At 42.7% G+C, this 18080-nt stretch overlaps 1 protein-coding gene across 3 annotated transcripts in view; it reads left to right on the top strand.

Moving 5' to 3' along the window:
- Nucleotides 1–18080, top strand: part of LOC119654263 (chondroitin sulfate proteoglycan 4) — a 102177-nt gene that overhangs the window by 38365 nt on the left and 45732 nt on the right. For 2 of the 3 annotated variants that reach the window (XM_038059528.1, XM_038059527.1), the window contains exons 3-7: nt 11862–12058; nt 12114–12344; nt 12427–12608; nt 12667–13255; nt 13976–14998. In XM_038059528.1, the coding sequence (XP_037915456.1) occupies nt 11862–12058; nt 12114–12344; nt 12427–12608; nt 12667–13255; nt 13976–14998 (2222 nt within the window). The remainder of the gene's footprint in view (nt 1–11861; nt 12059–12113; nt 12345–12426; nt 12609–12666; nt 13256–13975; nt 14999–18080) is intronic. The other variant, XM_038059529.1, reaches the window with a different exon arrangement.

The following is an 18080-nucleotide window of genomic DNA, read 5'->3' as shown; positions in this document are numbered from 1 at the left end:
CTTTTGAAGAACGGCGACATATACCAAATGAGTGGCATCTCTCTTGAAAAAAATATGAAAAGGCACATGGACCGCGCGACTCATCGACAACAATGGTATTGATTATTTTCTGACACAACTTTTGGAGGTTTTCAGTGTTACTTGCACTGGGTTGTGGAAGGTGGGATGGGATTTGTCAGCAACTTTCTGCAGATACAGGAGAGCTCTCTCGGGACAGGATTGTAGAGAGATGCTGACAGATTGAGCCATGTTGTGCACTAAGTTTGGGTTCTTATTATTGCGAAGAAGAGTAAGCTTGACTGGTAGAGGGACCGGACGGCAGGGGTTTTTTGAACTCCTCTCCCCTTCCCTTGTTGAAAGGAATTGCCTAACTTGAAGGTGGTATGATTAGCCCAATATAGTGTGTGAAACGATTTGAGGCTAATTAACTGACGATGGGAGGTGTAAACAAAATTTGTAAGCTTACAAGCTTCGAACTACTACTTTATTTACTTCCTCGGAAATTGTCACCCCAATAATGCGTTTCGTTTTTAAGCCATTAATTTGTTAATTTTGAAGTTATTAAAGTGCTGAGACATTTCTATATCGGGAATTTGGTGTATTTTAAATGAGTAAATTTGAGGTTTTTTGGTGAATCAGTTTGAGGTTTGCCGATGTACGATACAAATACGATATTTTACGGCGACATTTCTATAGATTTTTGTTTTGCCAAATTTTTCAACTTGAAAAAGGTGAATTTAGCATTATTTTCTTATCTCTTATATATTTTGAGATACAAAAAAAAAGGATTTTTTTTCCTCCAATAAAATTTTTTTTTTTTGGGAAATCATACTTCTCATTCTCAAGGCGTTTGGCTTGTTTTCACTTTATACAATAAAATTTGGGTTTTTTTATTGTTTTTTGTAAGTAATTCAGATACATTACATTACATTGTTTTGATCATAGCTCCGTTATTATCTTATCCTACCAACTTCTATCGTACCTCATTTTAAAGGTCTTTTCAAGCACTTCAAAAAAGGTTTGGATATGATTTCCATAAAATTTTATGTTTTACGTTATTTGACGTTGAAAATGATGCCCAGTGAGTTGGGGCTTAAGCATACACTCATAGTCTTCCGCGACTAAAAGTCATAAAAATTTGTGGGTTGAATAACCCGCCGGATAGGATTGACCGAATGGACTATGAATGGTTTCCGGAATGTACGCATGCTCCCCAACAACGGAAGCGATGGTGTGGTGGCATAGCAGAAGCAGAGACCAAGACTGCATTGCCGGCGGTGAACTCATTTTCACTAGACGCACTGAACTGTCGCCGAAACAGCTGGCGGCCTGTGGACGTGGTGCTCCTGGAAATCCCTATATACGTTTGAATAAAGCGTGGTATCGAATTTGATTAATGGTTAACATTAAGCGAACTTGATTTTATTAAACCGCTCCACATAAAAGAATACTTCTATTTGGACAATTGTAGAATTGAGAACAAAAGAGAAAGTGATGTGAAGTGGAGCCCTAAATGATGAATCCCTACAAAAGAAAATTCTCACGACAATTCATTCGCTACTGTGACGAAATAAGTTCTAATCTTGTCGGAACGAACGTACCGCGACTTTGGTTATGATTTTACTGTCTCACAAAGCACTTACCTCGGCCTTTCAGTTCAGCTTAATTAACACTATCGAAAGCGCCTGCTTGCTCGGCCAAAATCTCAGCGCAGTTTCAACCGGCCCCAACCACAGGATCAGACCTAATGTCACCTCACCGAAGGTTCCGTAATGTCTGTTTTGAAAAAATGCAATTAAAGCGCACTACTGTGAAGTGCAGTTCAACTTGCAGTTGGATAAGCTCGATGGGAAAAGCCCACAGAGCGCCAGTTGCAAACAAGCCCCCGGTGAGGAAGTGGCGCCGCCAGTTTGTTGCGTAGTTCCTCGCATCGCATCTCCTCGTACCTGTTGCGGTTAAACTTGGTAATTAATTACTTTTAACTCGTCAAGTGGCAGAGCAGCCGCCGTTCTCACAATTACCAAGTGTGTGGGCAGCCAGAGCAAGGAACAAGTACAGGGCAGGTCTCGCAACGTGTAACGTATTCCGTTCCTACGTCAACAGTGAGTACAGCAACATTCATATTTGGAGCCTAGCCAGTCGAGCCAGCTGCATCGTGAGCTTCTACCAGCAGATCGATATCTTCCAGGGAGTCGTCTAAAGTTTTCTAGTCACCACCCAAGTCAGTGTTGGAATCATACTGCCCGTACCAGTAATTAATTCTATTGCTCTAATCAAATTTTAAAAAGTTAGTTAAATCAGTAATAAATATATAAGCGCTGCAAGCGCCGGGGCAAGTTTTTTTTAAGTGGAAGGTTTCGCTCCGGTCTCCGCTAGGTCGTTTTCTGTGTGGTTGCGTTGGTTCTGTTGCGACGACGGGGCGTGAGTTCCCTCTTTTCTTTATCAATTTCCACTTCAGTATTTCGCCTCCACTTCACTTGCTAACGCCAAATGTCTCGAGACGAGAAAATCGCAAGAAGCGCAACCCCCTCTGTGGCAGCGGTCGCCGTCAGGGTGCCCGTCTTCTGGCGGTGCTATCCGGCGGCGTGGTTCCACCAATTGGAGGTGAAAAGTGCGCTTGCAGGCGTCGCAACAGACGTCTCGCGTTTTAATCATGCCTTCGCCGATCTTGACGAGGAGGCCATTGGACTAGTCACTGACGTGTTAGAGGGCAGCTCCTACGTCAGACTAAGGGAGCTGCTAATACGCCGGCTCACAGTAAGTGAGGAAGTGAAGCTGAATCACTTGCTAACGTTGGACGACCGAATCCCCAGTCGACTGCTTCGAGAAATGAAGCAGCTGAACGTGAATAAGTTCGGCTCAGGGTTATTAAAAATCGGTGGCCACCGCAGACTCGGGGTCACTGGAGGTGCTGTTCGCCACGGCCGACAAAATCCACAAGGTGTACGCACACCTCATGGTCAAGGAAGTCTCTAGAGACACACGTCGGGAAGTGGTGGAAATGAAAACAGTGGTGACGACACTAGCGGGCTCAGTGTCAAAGCTTACGGCAACTGTAGGTACTTTACGTTCGAGAGGTAAATCTCGATCACAGTCACTGTCGAGGTCTGCTTCCCTGCTACAGGCAGGTGGACGTGAGTCTCGAACTGCGCTGAACGTTTTGGTGGGGATTCGTTTTGGTTGACATTAGCACCCCCATTTTAGGCGAAGGCTTCCTGTGTCACTATGCGCTGTTGGTGGGCCTGCAGAACAAAACCTTAATAGACCCCGCAAGTCGTCGAGAAAAGTTTCCACCTGCGCAAACGACACTCTTTCCATTGCGAGGACATTGCCGACTATCGCATTCGCGCACTCCTCCCGACCGGTACCTGATAAGCTGTCGGATTTTCACGACCTTGGATCTGGCCAAGGCGTACCACCAAATCCCTGATGCTCCCAAAGACATACCGAAAACGGCTATCTGCACACCTTTGAGACTCTTCGAGTTCACCAGGATGACTTTTGGCTTGTGCAGCGCTGCGTAGACATTTCAAAGGTTCATCCAGTCTGTCCTACAAAACTTAAACTTCGTTTATATGGATGATATTTTGGTCGCCTCTTCTTCCTGATCTGAGCATTTGGACCACCTCAAGTGCATTTTTCAATTACTCCCCCTGATGGAATTCAACCAGACCCAGACAAGTTTGAAGCAATCAAAAAATGGCCCCTGCCAACCGCGGTGAAGGATCTGCGTCGTTATTTCCCCAAGGTCGCTCATCATCGAGCGATCCTGGGCTAAAAACAAAAGAGTCCCCCGAGGTTGTGTGGTCTACTGAGTCGTGTTCGTCGATGCCTCAGACACAGCTGTAGGCGCCGCTCTTCACCAACGAGTAAAACAAACCAGGGAACCGTTGAGTTTCGTGTCGAAATAACTCAACCCAGCTCAACGTAGCTACAGCGCCTCCGATCGTGAGCTTCTCGCCGCGTACCTCTCCATTAAATACTTCCGTTTCTCCCTCGAAGGAAGGCCGTTCACCGTGTTCATGAACCACAAGCCCCTTACTTTCGCGCTTAAACAAAAGCCAGACAAAGTGTCTCCTCGCCAACTTCGGCAACTGATCTTCATCAGCCAGTTTACTTCCAACATCCAGCACGTGTCTAGAAAAGACAAAGTCGTTGCGGACGCTTTGTCTCGAATCTCGGAGGTCAGAATCCCCCACTCCCCGTAGAAAGACGACGCAGAGCTTCAGAGCCTGAGGCTAAACTCCAACTACAGCTCAAGGAGTTTTTTATCTTCGGCTCAAAATCCTACTTACTTTGCAGAACCTCAGACACGATAGCTAGGCCATTTAGTCCGGCCGATTTTCGCAACGAAGTGTTTCTCACAAAGCACGATTTTGCGCACCGAGGCATTAGGACGACGACCTGGTTAGTCACTGAAAAATACTTCTGCCCGTCCATGAACAAGGACGTAAACTCTTGGGCCAGACAGCGCATCGCGTGCCAGAAGCGTAAGATCAACAGACACGTAAAAAAGGGAGTTGGTGTGTTCCCTCGGTCAACCAAGCGCTTCCACACCACCCACCTCGTCATCATTGCCTTTTAAGAACTGCGCCTCTAAGTCGGGATAGAATGGATGAAAAGTGTTATTTCCACATTTATTTATTTTACCACTCGTATTGATAATTATTATTTTAGTTTTAGATAAAATACGAAATCAAGTTTTTTGATGATTTTCCAATAGACTTAAAATTAAAAAAAAAATAAAATTAAAATTTTCTATTTTTCTGCTAAATGAAGGCGACCAGTCCGGTCGATGTTTCGCAACTCTCTAACTTATTTACACAATTTTTCAAATCAGTTGGCAAAGCCTACTACGCCATGGAGAGCATCGGTGGTGGCATCTGTCCGTCGAATTAACAACATAAATAAATAAATTTCGAATGTTGTTAACCCTGCTGCGTCACAGCCTCACAACCATCGACAGGTTCACGCGGTGACCTGAAATAATACGTCTGACTGACATTACGGCACAATCATGTACCAACGCCCTCTGTCGAGATCCCGCGCTTTGGTGCACCAACCGTAATTATCACGAACCAGGGAACGCAGTTTGAGTTTACTTTTTTCTCGAAGTTAGGCAGGCTTCTGGGTTTCGCAGTCCGATGAGATTCTACAACGTTTCGAAACTGCTGGCGACGCCACCTTCCCGACATACGACGCCGAAGGTCGACACCCCCAGGGACCTCGAAACATGCTCACAGGACCTCAACAGAGTAGACGCTCCTCGGAGGCCGCTGCACCCACCATACGAGGGCCCCTTTTGAGCCTTGGAGCTCGACGTTCTTGACAGTTCCAAATGGGTGGTCTCTTGGCCGAGGCTGAAGGCTTTCGCCGAACCGGGGAACGCGCCAAAAATGCGCCCGATAACCCCATTGGCGAGATCACGTCTCCGCTGAACCCACGCAATTTCAGCTGGGGGAGGAGTGACGTGGCGGCACAGCGGATGCAAGAACCACAAACTGTATTGCGGGCGGTAAATTCACCTCCACCAGACGCACGAAGCCGGCGCGCGCCTCCTTTTTCTCTTCCTATGCTTTGCTGTGCCGTGAATCCCTATACACGTTTATTTTCTTTCGTTTAAATAAAGCGTGGCATCGAATTTAGTTACTGGTTAAAATTAAGCGAACTTGATTTTATTAAATCGCTTCACATAAAAGAATACTTCTATTCGGGCAATTGAAGAATTGAGAACAAACGCGAGAGTGCTGTGAGGTGGAAGCCTAAATGGTAGCCATTGCCACAAGGGTTCTCAGAATTCTCGCTTCCTCCAATTTAAGTGGGAATTCTAGCGATATAAGCTGGACATTCGAAGCCTAAGCGAAATAAGATGGTGGAACCCTGGGGAGTACCTTTCTCCCTCTTGCCACTCTAATGATAATGTGCTTTTCTACTCTGGGAAGCCAAGTGGTAGCAGATGCGAATCCGATGTCGGATTGCTACTGACGGCTACCACGCTCTCTTCGCCTGGGAGCCGTTTGCCGCAGACTTCTAAATGCAAGATTCCGGTCCAGGTTAAGGAGCGTCATAATTGTACAGTGCTACATGCCAACGGAGATTTCCGATACAGTGGAGAAGAATGTATTCTAAGAGTAATTAAACATAGTTCAGGGGAATCTTCCTAAAGGTGATATTGCGATCGTGATGGGCGATTTGAATGCCGAAGTGGGCTCTGACAACACTTTGTTCGGACATTGATGGAGAAACACGGTCTTGGCGACAGCAACGTTGATGGTGGGAGGTTCGCGGACTTTTGCAGTTTCCACTGCTGTCACATTGTTCGAACATGGAGTTCGCAGTTGGCTTCAACTGACCGACGCCGTACGAGCAATCAGATCAACCAGGAGTTCGGAGTTGTTTCCTGGATGTGCGTAACAAGACACACAGAGCACCGGCTTTGAAGGGATCACCATTTGATGGTCGCTTTCGTTCGCTGCGACCATCTTAGTGCAACATCAACCCCTTATATGACCCAGCTGTTGCTCGATATTAGGAAAGCTATCTGATCGAATGGCAGACACATTGAGCAACCCCCCTGAGAATATCGATGAGTATTGGAGCGCCATTAAAAATGCTCTTCTCTCGGGTGCTATATAGGTTGTTGGCCACGTCCCGAAAGAGCGTCGATCGATGAACGGAAGGAGTTGAAGACTCCCGAGAAGTCCAGCCTAGTGTACGTCGTGGCAAGAGAGAGTTTGCTTCTACTCGGTCAGGGCACCCCATCACGAAAAGCTTGTCGCAAATCTTTTGATAGTACTTTGATGAACGTCAACGATCGACTTCTCATCCGCGATGATGAACAACCGAAGAGGTGCAAAGAACACTTCACCATGGTTCTTAATCGTATCACATTCGGTGAGGTTCCTCCTCTTTTGTCAAGATTCCAAAGAAGGGGACTCGCTTTGAGTGTGACAATTGTGCGTGTTCCCTCCTGTTGAAAAGATAATAGCTAAAATAATTGGAACGCATCAAAGAACATCGCGCTTTGCCTATCTGCATTAATGGGCAGAGCATCGCAGGTGACGATCAATTTGTAATCTAGGAAGCGTGCTTCATGCAGACGGTGACACCGAACTGGAGCTACTTTCACTGCCCTGTCTAAAATCTTGTTAGAGAAGCGGAAATGCAATTATTTCACCACTAAGATCTGGTTTAGACTGTTCTGTGCTAGTGTCATTTTTCTGTTACTATATAAGAATAACACATGGCAAGTGAGCTCCACTACCCCCATCCCAACCCACATCTTAGTTCCTTCCCCGCCCGCCCGCTTTTATAAAAAAATTTAATGAGTGGATGTTTTTTTCGACTTTTCCTCCAGATACAATTTCATGCATTGTAAAATTTATTCTTTAGTGATAAGTTAGTTTAAGCCATAGTCTGTACCTTAGATTAAGCTATCCTGTTAAGGTAGTACATAAGTTAGGTTAATTTAGAATTATATTGTTATAGGTAGAATAAAAATGTTTGTTTTCGAGTGAGCTCCACTGTTACTCAAAAGCTCCCAACGTTAGTCAATACCTGTCTGCGTCGTATCATCGTAGTACGGTGGCCTGGCACTATCTCAAGCGAAGAACTTGGTTGGCGCACAAACCTGGCACTGGTACGCGCTGTGATCGGAAGATGAAAGTGGGGATGGATAAGTCAGATATTATTATTGCATTGTGGATTACGTCATGCAGTGATGCGTAGGTGTGGTTGACGCGCTGTACTCCACAATGAGTGAATGGCAACCATAAAAGATATACATGTATTGCACTTCAAAAAATTAAAATTGCTCATTAGTGGATTAAATGTGCTTTTTTTCTGCTTAATACCGCGGTTTTTGAGTTTTTTTTGCGAAAACCGTTTGAAAACATAAATTGTTTTCGATGGAAAACGACACACTTGATCATGAATAACTTAAAAATTGAAGCTTGTATGAAAAATTTTTCATGAAGCTTCTTTTGCTTTGAGTCAACCACTTAATGTGGTTTTTGAATATAAAATCTTCCACCTTGGAGGTGGGATGCCACTCAACCTCAAGGGAGAAGTGCACATCGGTACTATATAACTTTTGTTGCTTATGCCACGTTCTATTCTCACTTCGAATTTCATGTCAATTTGTCTTGACCGAAAGTATCCGGAGGTTTCAGTAACTGGAGCAGGTGCTACTTTCTGCCTCAGAAATGTTGCCATGCGTTAAGAATGCAAATCATCTCTTCGCGAGCGACAACTTCCTTTTGTTCCTCACCTTTAAACTACATACAACTTCACATAAGAATGTGCAGAGCGATCTAAATAACTCCTGCTATTATCAATATCGCTGAAATCGAAATAAACCTGCTATTCGCAAGACTCTTCGTCGTTTTACCTGTGCAGGACTTGCCGTATATCTACTTCCTGCGGGCACTAGCTCACCGTTGAGAATCACAGACTAATTTGTGCTCATTAGTGGATGAAGCTTATCAGATATGGTATCTCCAACATTGCCCATAATTTATCTGCGTTCTATTGAAAGAAATTGATCTTCGGGTCAATTATAATGCCGAGTGACCTGTGCGCCTTAATTTGTTTGGCTGCTTTTACCATTTCCTCACTCTGCCCGAAGAAAGTCATTGAAGTTTATTATAGTGCCGAGTTTCTTAAATCAAGTGTTATGAAGAGGATCAATTGTCGACAGTGACCTATGCATACTTCCGCAATTGCATCAATTGTGGATCGCTTCGCACTGAAACCATACGGTTTTAACGACAGCGTGTTGCTGGGACCCAACACTGTGGCTCAGTGAATTCTTTAATCAGGTTATTCAGGAAGGTACAACACCATCTGATTGGCCATGTACCACACGAACACTTAGTGCCAACTCGCACGTTGGGTTCAATTGCTCTACCATGATCCGGAAAGTAAAGTTCGAAGTGTGGTGAGTGTATCAAAACCGCTTCGTGTCTCTGTTGATGTTCATCAAGGAAACGCCCTCTCACCACTCTGCATCTGATAGCAAAAACGATCTCGAGCGACTTGTCCAAAAATGGAATGATCGCCTCCTGCAACACGGTCTCAGATTAAATCTGAATAAAGCTGAATTTTTAACGACCAATCCCATGAAACAAGTACAATCACTGTCAGTGGCAATGGCCTACCCAGGACTGAGCGATTTAAATACCTCGGGTCAACGCTATCAGCCAATGGAGAACTGCACTATGAAATTGCTTCACGTGTTAAGCCAACCTGGATGAAGTGGCGTTGCACAACTTTTGTTCTTTGTGAGCGAGGTATCAACGAACGTTTCAAATCTAAAATTTACCCCAATGTGGTCTGTCCTGTCGCTATCTATGGTTCTGAGTGTTGGTCGACTATAAAACACAATGAATGGCGTCTTGCGATAATGGAGGCAAAGATGTTGCGTTGGACTAGTGGCGTGACACGCTTTGATCACATCCGAAATATCCGTGATATGGGCTTGCACCTATCGTGGAAAAACTGCGAGAGAGGCATCTTCGATGGTATGGTCACCTAAGTGGTGCTAACAAGAATTCACTTGCCAAGTCAATGGTAGGCGGCCAAAAAGCAGGCCGAAACAACGCTGGATGGGGATTTAAAAGCCTCGCGATTGCGTCCTGATCAGGCACTTGATAAAATAAAATGGTGAAACCGATCACGACGATCCGACCGGAGAAGGCTAGTCGGAGATAGTGAAGGGATACGAGGGCAATATTTAAATATTATCAGTATTTAGGATCCGTCCTGGCGAGCATCTCTGAAATTCGCGTTTCATGAGAGTCCATGCCCATTCAAGGAATCTGTAGATGACAACTCTTCTATTCAAGATTCTGCCTTCCATATTTAGAATCTCAACCAAAAAGGTATCGAGCTTGTCACGAAAACCACAAATAGGCTCTTTTGGAGTGAGGTAAACGCCGAAAAATGTTATTCTCTCACAACGACCCCAAATAAAGTCGTCTCTCTGGCTATGGCCCCGCAGTCGTTAGTTGATGGTATCGCAAACACAGATGGCAGTAGTATCGGCTGTATTGGAATACTAAGATGGCAATCCCTTGTTTTGATGTTGCTTAGTAAAGAGCAACAAGTCAGCTCGTCTTCCTTGTATTATCTATCTTAATATTCGTTGGTAGGATGGGGGGGTCATGCTACTTGACTCTTCACTTTCTGAAGTCCTTGTTTGAAGATCTGACATTGTCCGGGACCTGGAACGTGAACCGGGTTTTCTGTTTGCATATCATGTTCTTTGCACAAAATACAGCACTCTTTCTATGCGCAAGAATTTGGCAGACGTCATATTATCTTGAGAGCGATCATTTGTGGAAAATCCTGGTTAATCGCTTGTTCCTTGTCAACTACCCAGTCCATATTCCTTATTTTAAAGGTGGACGTAGATTCCAAGAAGGAAACACATAATTTCATCTTCAGAATGCTTGGAATTGCCTCGCAAAAATGTTCCTGTTGTTAGTCCGCGACTCAAATTCGATAAGTATCATATATGTAGCGTCTTCTGGATCATGTCGTTGCAGATATTTTCAGCGAAATAATCTCATCGATCGGATTGACGAGTAGGGTCTCTCACCGTGGTTTGTCCCTTATCTTTTTCTTTGGTGACACTGTAGGGATTGGGGTTGACTTCAATTTTGTTGTTGCTTTTCCCCACCCTTTATTTTATCGGTTGCCCTTTTCTCTTCCATTGTGCTGAGTGTGTTATATTTTGCGCATCTAAGGTCGTGAGGATTTCCTCCATAATCATTATATATGAAGATTCCCTTAAAACTACTCTGTACTTTTTCAGCAACCTCTCTCCCTCTGCCCTCGTCTTGCAGATTAGCTTCATCCTCTCCGATCTTCAGTCTTGAAGAGTTCGAAGTCTGCATCCACTAGATGTTGGGCCGGATCAAATTGTGAGCAACTTACTCCCACACTTTTTCGTCCACGGACTCCTCTTCCTCCTCCTTCAAGGTTCAATCCCCAAACAAAATTTTTTTCTAACTCCCACCAAGCCAATTGGCTGACGAATTCATCAATTTTTTTTCTCGACTAGGATGCATCATGCGGCTTAGGTCTAGCCATCTTTTCTCATGGCCTTGTTTTTATCTCAGGCTCAAAGGAATGTTTCCTCTCTGGTCGCTAGGGCTATTACTTTTGATGATACTATCCTCTCTCTGTCACTGCTAGCTCAATGCCTTCCTGCCCACATTCTCACTAGAACTGTGGGCGTTATCATCCTTTCCGAAAAGCTTCGTGTAGGTAATCGCTACAACTTCACGCTTGTAAAGGAATTTCTGGTAAAATACATCATTTGAGCTGCGAGGACTGGTGAGCGCGGTATTATTAATGTTGTACTTGTTGTTAGTGTTTGTGATGTTATCGTTTTTAATATTGTTTTATGAGCCTTAGCCACTATCTCTGCTAGAATATTCAGTTGCCATATCTAATCCCCGTGGTTATATGTAAGCAGGAAAGTCACGTATAGATTGGTACAACTCATTATGAAAGTTTGTGTTCAGCGCCAGGACCAAACACTAGCCGTGCCAACTAAGGCTGCACCATCTAGTTAACAGTGTCATTGCTTTGAACATACAATTATAGCGTTATCTCAGAAGCCGCTTCCACGGAATGTCACTCCAATGTGTTAAGATAGCAGAATGTCAGCAATCAGGAGGTGGGAATCGGTTTGGTCGGACATAAACAGGATCGTTTTCAATCAGCATACCCATTTGGCCCCATTTTGTATATAGAAATAATGCTAATACTGATCCCATAACACCATAAACTAAATTTCCTTCCGCATGTTTACCAATACTCCTTCTATTAAATAAAATGTATTTGTTTCGTAGTTTCGTTTTACGGCACGAGTTACATCACCATGCCCTTGCAGGAATCCAAAATGTCGACAAATATACGCTTAAAGTTCCGAACGATGCAAGAAAATGCACTAATATTTGTGGCTGCTGGCAGGACTGATTATTGTTTGATAAGAATGGAAAATGGACGAATCAACTTGAATTATAAAATAGACACAACCTTAGTCCAGGTGAAATGTTCTACTGTTAAGAGGAGGCAGACACTCATCCCCCGTCTTTTTGCAGATTTTTTCACCAAAGCGACTGAAATTCAGTGATCTCATGTGGCATGACATCGCAATTCAACGGTACGAAACGAACTTAACAATGCAAGTCGATGAGCACTTCATGCGGAAGACTTTACCTTCCAACTCAACGGAATTAAATATCCATTTCGGGACATTTTTAGGAGGAGCTGGCGACTTTTCTGAGAGTTACCTAGGTACCATTGACTACTTCCGGGGTTGTATATCAGACGTAAGTAGGTGGAAATGATTTCAACGGGAATGGTATAGTTTGTTAACTGAGTGAGTGATTCAAGATTGTCTTCCTTTCCCAGGTTTATTACAATAATATAAATTTATTGAAACGGGCTCGTGAGAAAACGGGCCATGCAAATAGTGTGGATGTAACCTGGACCTGTAGCCCTGAGTTTGATGCTGTTGCGGAGGATGCGATAAGTTTTGTTGAGCCTGATTCTTTCATGATGATGGCACGATCCCCTACATTGGAAGGAGAAAGGTTTTCATATTAGGAGTACTTAGTTGAATAGTGTGTTGTAAAATTATCCAAATTTCAGTTGGGAGTTCGAAGTGCGGACCATCGAACCAGATGGCGTTTTATTCTATAATAGTGGAAGCGATTTCATCTTATTGGAAATCTTCGAATCGAAGCTTAGAGCCATTGTCCGGAAAGGACTCGCTACAGTGCAATTATCACCAGATCGTAATATTTCGGATGGAAAGTGGCATAATATTGTAGTAAGATACAATGCGGCTATGATAGAATTTGTGTTTGATGATTACGTAACATCCGCTCCTTTCACGAATAGCAGTAATATTATAATCGATCTGAGCAAATATTACTGCTTCGGGAGCGGGTGTTTGAGTGACGCTGTCCATAGGAAATTACTGAATTCCAATGTATCAGAAATGTACTCGAACTTCCGGGGATGCATGCGCAACATAGCAATCAATAACAATCTAGTTGGATTCCCACACATGAAAGTGACGAGAGGTCTGGCGGTCGGCTGCATCTGGAAGTACCCCTGCTTGGAGAAGAGTCCATGCATCTTAAGTAGTAGCTGCCGGCAGCACAGTACTGATGAATTTGTTTGCGATTGTGATCAGTCATATTGCATAAAAGCAGAATATTCGGAACCGTATAAAGTATGTTGTGATTTGCTAAATAAATTTCCTTATCTTCTTGAGTTTTAGAATAATTGGTCTAGCCAAAGAGTAGCATTTTCTTTGTTGCGATACGAAAGATTTAAATGGATTAGGATTACCAGATTTAAACGCTGGAATTGTATTTGTATTAACAAACAAGCCCGCAGAAAGAAAATCCAAGCTAAAAAGCACCGCTTTTTCAATGAAATTTTTATATCGGCCCCTCAAGAAGACTTCGGGCCCGGGGGAATCCTTCATTTCCTTCTCCCTCTTATCAGGTCTGCCAACAAGTTTATAGTATCTCTAAGTTACTCCTTTCGTCTGAGTACTCCAAGACAGGATAGAACATTAAAATGAATATATTTAAACATATTGAAATCACAGAAATGGAACCATCTAATGCCGAAGTACTCCCACATATCAAATGCACTAAATCTTTCATAGCTTCCAACTTGTTTCCTACTAAGAATGTTATTCGGCCTACTATGTGGTTAGAATACCCTCAATGGTTCTACTACACTGTCACTAAAGCGAAAAATACTCATTGGCTTCTCCTTACTTTCTTCTGCAATTTGATAATTATTTGTGATAGTTGAATTGAGCAAAACTAGCTGAGAACGAATAAGGAAAATATATCTGATGATTACAAACTTTTTTTTCATATCTATCATACACCTATCTTTTGATTAAAACGATTCATATATTATCATTATTCCATAGATTTTTGCCCAGGTCGATTACACCGACTACGAAATTTTAAAAGTCAACCCGATGCAAATACTGGAAGGGGAGCAAACATTTCTTTCGCCAGCCTATATTGAAATTCTTTTCGACTACAAAAAATATAATATTCTTGAACAATCCATAACGTTTCATGTCGTGCAACTACCGAAACATGGTCAACTAAGAAATCCTTCTTTGGATAACGCATCTACTAAGATATTCTCTTTGATTGACATGAGTACAGATAAAGTGAAGTATATTCATGATGGGACCGAGCATTTTAGTGACCATATGACTATAGATCTGCAAATATCAGAGGGTTCCCAAAGTATTCCAGAGTATTTTATTGGGAAATTCCGGTTTGTGCTTCACTGCAATGTAACTCCTGTGAACGATGCCCCGCTGCTAACGATTCCTGAAAGTAAAATTCTTCGAGTGACACAAGGAATACCAAAAATTCTTCGCCCCGACCTCTTGAATGCTATCGATCCGGATAGCAACCCTAGCTCCTTAGTATACACAATATCCAACACATTCATCAGCAAAGAAATGAATTACGGTCGATTCCAGTTGAATGGGAAAAGCACTTTAAAGTTTTCTCAAAAAGAAATCAACGACGGAATTATCACTTATCTTTTTAATACACCAAACAGTAAGGACTTTATGTTTGAAATTCCTTTACAAGTTTCTGACGGGATCGAAACAAGTTCTACAATATATTTGCCCGTGTCAGTGCATCCATTACAACTAAGAATGATTAATAACACTGGGTTAGTTCTGATACATAAATCTTCAGCTCTAATTACGCCCTGGAATCTATCTGTGATTTCGAATTCGGATGAAGACAACGTTGATATTCAATACGACATTGTACAACCACCACAATATGGCTCAATTCAAAAGTTAAGAACAATCGACTCCTCGTGGATACCGATAAACACATTCAATAGTAGTCAAGTGATGCTGGGACAGATTCGTTATTACCATAATACCGAGACACCACTTCAAGATGAATTCAAGGTAAGTGCCATAAATTGAATTACTTATGGATATAAATACAAAATAGTGTGACATGCTTCAAGGTCTGACATCTGTGTAAAGTAAACTTTCAGACTCTCCATTCCATGCTTTTCCTTCCACAACTGCTAGTCGTCCAGATACCTTCCGGTATTTCCCCCAGTAGCGCTTACGTTATGATCTCGTATAACAACTTAACTGCTTATGTGCAACCCTTAATATGGCGCCACATGGTGGCAAAAGCGGAAACTTTTGGTAAAGTTTCACAGAAGGCACACAACACATCAACTTTTGCTAAGCCTTTCAAATTCATCGAATGGGCTATTTCAGAAAAACTAGTTCTTAAGACGATTCTGTCAACAGTCGACATTTCATTATTGTAACGCAAAAATCTTCTTGTTTATCTTCAATGTGGAAACCAAAATATACATTTCGAATACAAGAACAAACAAGTCAGGAAACCGGAAGCTTGGCGCTTCAGGTATAAAAGGTTTTGTGTTTTTATATGTGAGGAGCATAACGCAATTCTCCATTGGCTGATGGCATTGACTCGAGATATTTAAATCGCTCATTTCTGTCAATGGCAGTAGCCTACCCAGAACTGAGCGATTTAAATATCCCGGGTTAATGCTATCAGTTATTGCGTTATGAAATTGCTTCACGCATTAACGCAACCTAAATGAAGAGGCATTCCACAACTGGTGTTCTTTATTATCGACACTTTGCAATTTACGCCAAAACTAATATCAGTTTCGGAAAGTACTAATCGAGACCTTTCATTTGATACACGACTATATCCGCTGAAAAAATTTGTTAAATCCCCCCTCTGCATGTTAAACTGCACCTAAATTTAGGTCACTCACTGTATGCGTGGGATTTCATAGTTGCCATCTGTTCACCAAATTTCGTTCGGATCGGTTCAGCTGTTTTGGAGAAAAGTGCGTGTGACAGACAGACAGTGAATCGATTTTAATAAGGTTTTCTTTTACACAAACCCTTAAAAAGAGGCAGTGGCGCTGGAGAAATAGAGTAAGTTGAATGAAGCCTTGGCTATGTGTATCAATCGACCCCTCGCATTAGAAAATGACTATGAATATGTTGTTTACGCCAAAATGGTAGTTTGACCTGCCCAATTATCATATCCGTTGGAAAAAACAATTCTGAACGCTCATTTGTCAATTATAGTGGTTTAAAAGTTGAATTCTAACAAGCCGGAAAAGAAAACACGGTGATTGGCTGACAATTTATCTGACGTCATCAAGCGAACGATTTGAATCTCATTTACGTGAAAGCATCCGGTTTAGTGTTTGTTACTTACTTTACAAGTAATAAATCAGTTTCAAAAATGGGAAATTGATGCGTAAATAGTCAAAAATTCAATTTACATTTCGGCAGTAATGGTAACAAGTATATAGAAAATTCTGGCATGTTAATTATACTAAGTAGAATAATAGTATTGCAATGTTGATTAATGTATGTCTCCATCGATTACTTCAAACATATTTTGCATTTTACAAGTATGAGGAATAAAATTAAGATAATCTTCGCCATATTGTTATATAATTGATTTACATGTGCCAGCGTAAAAGTTATAAACACAATGCAGTGGGGGGAGTGCAGTTCATGCGGAAGGACAATGTTTACACTACTTTGGTGAAAACAATGCCCGAATACAGGTTCTCAAGGAACTTCACTCCCAGCTTTACTTGGGCGTCGATAAAACGTACGTTTCTGGAAGATTTGGAGGCTGCAAAAAATGGATTTACACTGAGCGGGATTCGAACCTTGAGCCGGTTGAATAATCTGCAGTATGTGTTCTCTTGTGACTTCATTTGAATTTAAATAATAGTGACACAAAATTCGAACGCACTCGTATATGTTAAAATGTTAACTGACATTGAAATGGTACTCACAATTTAAACAAAAAATCATGCCGTAGGTTTAGCCGTTTCCGAGAAAAACGGTTGTGACAAACGGACAGATCGACATTGAATCGGTTAATAAGGTTTTGTTCTACACAAAACCTTAATGCGACAAACTCCTAACCTTCACAAATATTTACCTTGATTTTGTGTGTCAACATTGTCATCGCGTGCAAGTGCGTTACACCAGTCACAGATGTGCAACCAAGTTGTTACCGAAATTGTTGTTTGGCACCGGATTGCACGTCTGTTAGTAAGTTTTGCCAACACGTTTGCCGCTTGCCCCAAGCCAGCGGGAATCTTGAGGCTTGGCAAACATGTGAATGGACCATAAAAATGGGGAAAAAGTGTATATGAGGGAAAAGTATATTCTTCTTCTTTTTCTTCAGCCTTTGTCCCGTCCACAAGCGGAGTCGGCTCGTCGTGATCGGCTTCGCCATTTGGCTCTATCGAATGCCTGATCTGGGTGCAATCTGGAGGCTTTTAAATCCCCGTCCAGCGTATCAAGCCACCGTTGCTTAGGTCTGCCTTTTGGTCGTTTACCATCGACGTCGATGTTCAGATCAATTTTGGCAAGTGAATTCTCGTTTGCACGAATTGCGTGATCATACCATCGAAGACGCCTCTTTCGCAACTTTTCCACGATTGGTGCAACCCCATAACGACCGCGGATATCCTCATTTCGGATGTGATCTAAACGTGTGGCGCCACTAGTCCAACGTAGCATCTTCGTCTCCATTACCGCAAGACGCCGTTCATTGTCTTTTATGGTCGGCCAACACTCACAACCATAGAGGGCGACTGGACGGACGACATTGCGGTAAATTTTAGATTTGAGACGTTCGTTGATACGTCGATCACAAAGGACACCAGTTGTGGAACGCCACTTCATCCAGGTTGCGTTAATGCGTGAAGCAATTTTATAACGCAACTCTCCATTGGCTGATAGCATTGACCCGAGGTATTTAAATCGCTCAGTTCTGGGCAGATCACTGCCGCTGACAGTGATTGTGCCTGTTCCATGGGGATCGGTTGTCAAAAATTCAAGTCGCTCGAGATCATTTTTGCTATCAGATGCTAGGAAAACATCATCTTCATAAAGCAGTGTGTAGGGCGCTGGACGTTGGATATCCCGTGTGACGGTGTCCATAACAAGGACAAAG

The sequence above is a fragment of the Hermetia illucens genome, chromosome 4, assembly GCF_905115235.1.
Source record: "Hermetia illucens chromosome 4, iHerIll2.2.curated.20191125, whole genome shotgun sequence".
Classification (NCBI taxonomy): Eukaryota; Metazoa; Arthropoda; class Insecta; order Diptera; family Stratiomyidae; genus Hermetia; species Hermetia illucens.
This window is presented reverse-complemented; position numbering and strand designations above follow the sequence as displayed.